The 5,156-nt window shown below is 41.6% G+C and overlaps 1 protein-coding gene across 1 annotated transcript; it reads right to left on the bottom strand.

Moving 5' to 3' along the window:
• Positions 1-511: 511 nt before the first annotated feature.
• On the bottom strand, positions 512-2,590 carry LOC142301285 (alpha-2Db adrenergic receptor-like). The gene has a single exon (XM_075342313.1). It carries the CDS (start codon positions 2,112-2,114, stop codon positions 909-911), a length of 1,206 nt encoding a protein of 401 aa, XP_075198428.1. The 5' UTR covers positions 2,115-2,590; the 3' UTR covers positions 512-908.
• Between the last annotated feature and the right edge of the window lie 2,566 nt (positions 2,591-5,156).

Below are 5,156 nucleotides of genomic sequence, written 5' to 3'. Positions count from 1 at the left end.
CGGGCAGTGTCAGCCAGACAGGTCTGTGCCATTGATGTAAATGTGATTTCTCTATTCAATTACTGCAAGCAGAGGTGTAGAAGACTGAGAATTATGTATATAGAAAGCATAATAAAATCTGCATAATATTTTTTTATAGAATGGTTATGATATAATTCTATAAAACCTCTATAACAATGATAGATGTTACCATAGTTTGGAATATAATTTAGAGTTGAGCGAGTATCTAACTATTTGTACTTGCTATACTTATAACGAGTACTCTATAATACTCGTGTATTCATTCCGAATAGCGTGTACAATGCAAGTCAATGGGGAATACTCTTAAAGTAATGAGTAACCCGAATTCTGCACTATTCACTACTCTCCCGAATAGTACGGCATTCGGGTTACTCGTTACATTGCGCGTATTCCCCATTGACTTGCATTACACATACCATTCGGAATGAATATGCGAATATTAAAGAGTACTCGTTATGAGTATAGCGAGTGCGAATAGATAGGTACTTGCTCAACTCTAATGAAATGTTAAAACTCAATGGTCCATTCAAATTGACAGTATGGGAACATTCAGCACTTCATTTTTTTTCATGGACTGAATACAATATTTTGATCCATACCTCTGATAAGAGTCGCCTATTCAAGTCTATAAGTGCACAGAAGAACAATCAGATTCCATACGGATCACCAGCATAGCATCTGATTTTTACGGATACATCACAATTCTGTAACAAAGGAAACTGTATTTGTCCTTGTAAATTTTAATAACTGCTGATATATAAAATCGGATGCCATACGGATGGAAAAAACAGACATACAGATTGCAATACAGGAGAAAACTTCTGAATGAAAATCTGACAATTTTTTGTCTACGCTTGTGTGAACCTAGCCTCGTAGCCACGTCCTTCTCACATGGTCCTTTTGGGAGAGCGCATGAGGAGTTTTCGGAAGGCTTTCCTGAAGTCTCGGTTAAATACAGTGTATATGACAGGATTAAGGCTGCTGTTGCAGTAACCAATCCAGAAGAAAAAGTTAAAGAGAGCATCAGAAATGCCGCATCTCCCTCTACACACAGACTCCAAACTGTACGTAAAGAAAAATGGGAACCAACAAATGACAAAGCCACCAATGACCACGGCTAGGACAAAGGTTAACCTCTTCTCTCTCAGCTGCTGCAGGCGGGTCTGAGAGATGGAGATTGATCTGTCTCTTCTTTGCTGGCCTCTGTTCATGGACCATGAAAGCCTTTTCACTTTGGCACTGTTCTCACTGTTCGCAGGACCATGGTGGGCTGGCTCTGATAACCTGTGAATTGAAGAGGTGCTCTCCTCCAAGTCCATGTCATCTGCCTCATGGTTGTTGTGAGGGTTGTGCTGCTCTAGGCATTCCTGGTGATAACACATACCTGGTGGGACATTGTTGCAGCCAGACAGGCCATTCTTCAGGTTGGACACCGTAGAAGCCCTGTGTTTGGCTACTCGATAGATCCGACAGTAAAGAAATATCATAACGATGCAGGGAAGAAAGAAGGACACAGTGCTTGAAAACAAGACGTACCAAGTGTCATCATTAAGGTTGCACCTCCATTCTTTGTGAGTGTTCATTTTCAGCAATGGTGGGAAGGAGATGACAGCAGATACCACCCAGATAATGGCAATCATACTCTTAATCCTCTTAGGTGTGCGCCTCAAGTTGTACCTTACGGCTTTGGTAACAGACCAGTACCTGTCCATGCTGATGGCACACAGGTGGACAATGGAAGAGGTACAGAACAATATGTCTAGAGCCAGGTAGGTGCTGCACCACACATTTCCAAAGTGCCAGTAGCCCATGACCTCCTTCGCCAAGGAGAATGGAATAATTAAAGCCCCAACAAGAATGTCTGCTGAAGCTAGAGAAACCAGGAACAAGTTCTGTGGGGCCCGAAGAGCCCGGCTGGTAAATATGGCTAACACCACCAGTATGTTCCCAACAACAGTGGATAAAATGATGGACCCCACAGCGATGATAATCAGTGCGCTCTCCCAGGGAGCATATGGCCAGCTGCTGAGGTCCTGCTGGCTGCTGTTTCCAGAAACATTGGAGAGTCCAGCAACAAAAGTTGGAAGCTCCATCTCAGTCACATGTTATACTCCAGGTCCAGCAGATGTATGAGTGCAGGGCTGAGGGTGCAGACAGCAGCATTACATTGTGCAGCTACTCACAGATCCGTCCCATCAGAGCAGCTCTCCAGACTCAGCCCAGGCACTGTCATGCCCTGCACCTGGTGCCCTCAGCTGGGGGCTCTCTTCATGCTGATGGGCTGCAGACTGGGCACCTTTCCCTTTGTGCTTCAGGTTATAGCCAGGAGATGGAGTAGCTGCTAGAAGTTCCACAGATGTCTGTCCCTGATGACTGTATGGAGCGGAGATGACAGCCCAGGCATGAGCATTCCCCAGAGCCAGCCTCTTGCCTTGTGCAGGACTGCATGCAGGTGAACATAGCAGAGCCAGCAGAGTGAGGAGCAGCAGCAGCAGAGCAGGGAGGTGGGAGCAGTGTCAGCTCTGCCCACAGCCTCTGCTACTGAGGTGCACACGAGTGTTACATGTCACGTACACTCATTGTCACACAGATGTCCTCTGCATTTTCCCTTGCATTTCTATAAATATGTACTTCCTCTGTGCAGACCCCTATAGAGGTGAATGCCCTGCGGAGACAGCAGCACACTATCTGGGGAATATGTACATTGCTGGAGCACATTTCTGCTGAGAATCTTCCCCCACTTCCTTTCCTATAATGCACTTGGGTATGTTCTATGGGACAGCACTGAATATTCACAGGCAAACACAGACGCTGCAACCCAGAAAGTGTCAGCAGAGAGCCCAGCACGTGTGTGCATGTAGCCATCCGACAACGCAAACAGGAGAGGCACGTACACTGCATAGGCAGAAAGATACACAAATACAAGATTACAGGGAAATCATGCCACTTCTTTCATTAGGCATTCGATCTATCATTCATCTATCTATCTATCTATCTATCTCTCTCTATCTATCTATCCCTCTATCTATCCCTCTATCTATCCCTCTATCTATCTCTCTCTATCTATCTATCTATCTATCCCTCTATCTATCTATCCCTCTATCTATCTCTATTATCTATCCATGTATCCATTATCTATTTATCTATCTATTATCACTATCCATCTATTCATCTATCTATCTATCCATTATCTATCTATCCCTATATCCATTATCTATCTATCCCTATATCCATTATCTATCTATCCCTATATCCATTATCTATCTATATCTATCTATCTATCCCTTTATCTATCTATCTATCTATCTATCTATCTATCTATCTATCTATCTATATTCCATATATACACGCACTTAAAAACATATCTGCCTAAACACATATATACTTGTTTTGCACATATGACTTGTTTTCTCTGATCTCTGACATTTCCATTATGCTGCAGATGTCCCTCATTGCTACACAGCATTTCCTCAAAAAAATACTTTGTGGATTTTTCTTCAGTGTTTTTAAAATTTGTTTTAAATGGTTTAAAAATAATTTTGCACTGTTCTATTTGTTAAAATCTCTTGCTAGCAGCGGGCGCTGGTTTTCTTCTACATTTCGCCACTAGAGGGCGCTTAGGGAGTTTACTGCTACTTTTCCGTCACAGGCAGATTATTCCTCCCAGTAAAAAGCGCATCTCACAGCTTGGATTTTTGCTGTCCTCCACACCACATGCTATGTTCCTATGCTATTATGTTCTTATGTTCTTATGTTCCTATGTTCCTATGTTCCTGTGTTCCTATGTTCTTATGTTCCTATGTTCCTATGTTCTTATGTTCCTATGTTTCTGTGTTCCGATGTTCCTATGTTATTATGCTCCTATGTTCCTATGTTCCTGTGTTCCTATGTTCCTGTGTTCCTGTGTTCCTATGTTCCTGTGTTCCTATGTTCCTATGTTCCTGTGTTCCGATGTTCCTGTGTTCCTATGTTCCTATGTTGCTATGTTCTTATGTTCCTATGTTCCTATGTTCCTATGTTCTTATGTTCCTATGTTCCAGTGTTCCTATGTTGCTATGTTCTTATGTTCCTCTGTTCCTATGTTCCTATGTTGCTATGTTCTTATGTTCCTCTGTTCCTATGTTCCTATGTTCTTACCATATGTTCCTGTGTTCTTATGTTCCTGTGCTCTTATGTTGCTATGTTCTTATGTTCCTATGTTCTTATGTTCCTATGTTCCTGTGTTCCTGTGTTCCTATGTTCCTATGTTCCTGTGTTCCTATGTTCCTGTGTTCCTATGTTCCTATGTTCTTATGTTCCTGTGTTCCTATGTTCCTGTGTTCCTATGTTCCTGTGTTCCTATGTTCTTATGTTCTTATGTTCCTGTGTTCCTATGTTCCTATGTTCTTATGTTCCTGTGTTCCTATGTTCCTGTGTTCCTATGTTCTTATGTTCCTGTGTTCCTATGTTGCTATGTTCTTATGTTCCTATGTTCCTATGTTCCTGTGTTCCTGTGTTCCTATGTTCCTGTGTTCCTATGTTCCTGTGTTCCTATGTTCCTGTATTCCTGTGTTCCTATGTTCCTATGTTCCTATGTTCCTGTGTTCCAATGTTCCTATGTTCCTGTGTTCCTATGTTCTTATGTTCTTATGTTCCTGTGTTCCTATGTTGCTATGTTCCTATGTTCCTATGTTCCTGTGTTCCTATGTTCCTATCTTCCTATGTTCCTATGTTCTTATATTCCTATGTTCCTATGTTCTTATATTCCTATGTTCTTATGTTCCTGTGTTCCTATGTTCCTATGTTCCTATGTTCTTATGTTCCTGTGTTCTTATGTTCCTATGTTCTTATGTTCCTATGTTCCTGTGTTCCTATGTTCCTATGTTCTTATGTTCCTATGTTCCTGTATTCCTATGTTCCTATCTTCCTATGTTCCTATGTTCTTATATTCCTATGTTCCTATGTTCCTGTGTTCCTATGTTCCTATGTTCCTATGTTCTTATGTTCCTGTGTTCTTATGTTCCTATATTCTTATGTTCCTATGTTCCTGTGTTCCTATGTTCCTATGTTCTTATGTTCCTATGTTCCTGTGTTCCTATGTTCCTATGTTCTTATGTTCCTATGTTCTTATGTTCCTATGTTCCTTTATTCCTGTG

Source organism: Anomaloglossus baeobatrachus, chromosome 4 (assembly GCF_048569485.1).
Source record: "Anomaloglossus baeobatrachus isolate aAnoBae1 chromosome 4, aAnoBae1.hap1, whole genome shotgun sequence".
Classification (NCBI taxonomy): domain Eukaryota; kingdom Metazoa; phylum Chordata; class Amphibia; order Anura; family Aromobatidae; genus Anomaloglossus; species Anomaloglossus baeobatrachus.
Note: the sequence above shows the minus strand (reverse complement) of the source record. Positions and strands in the feature narration are given on the sequence as shown.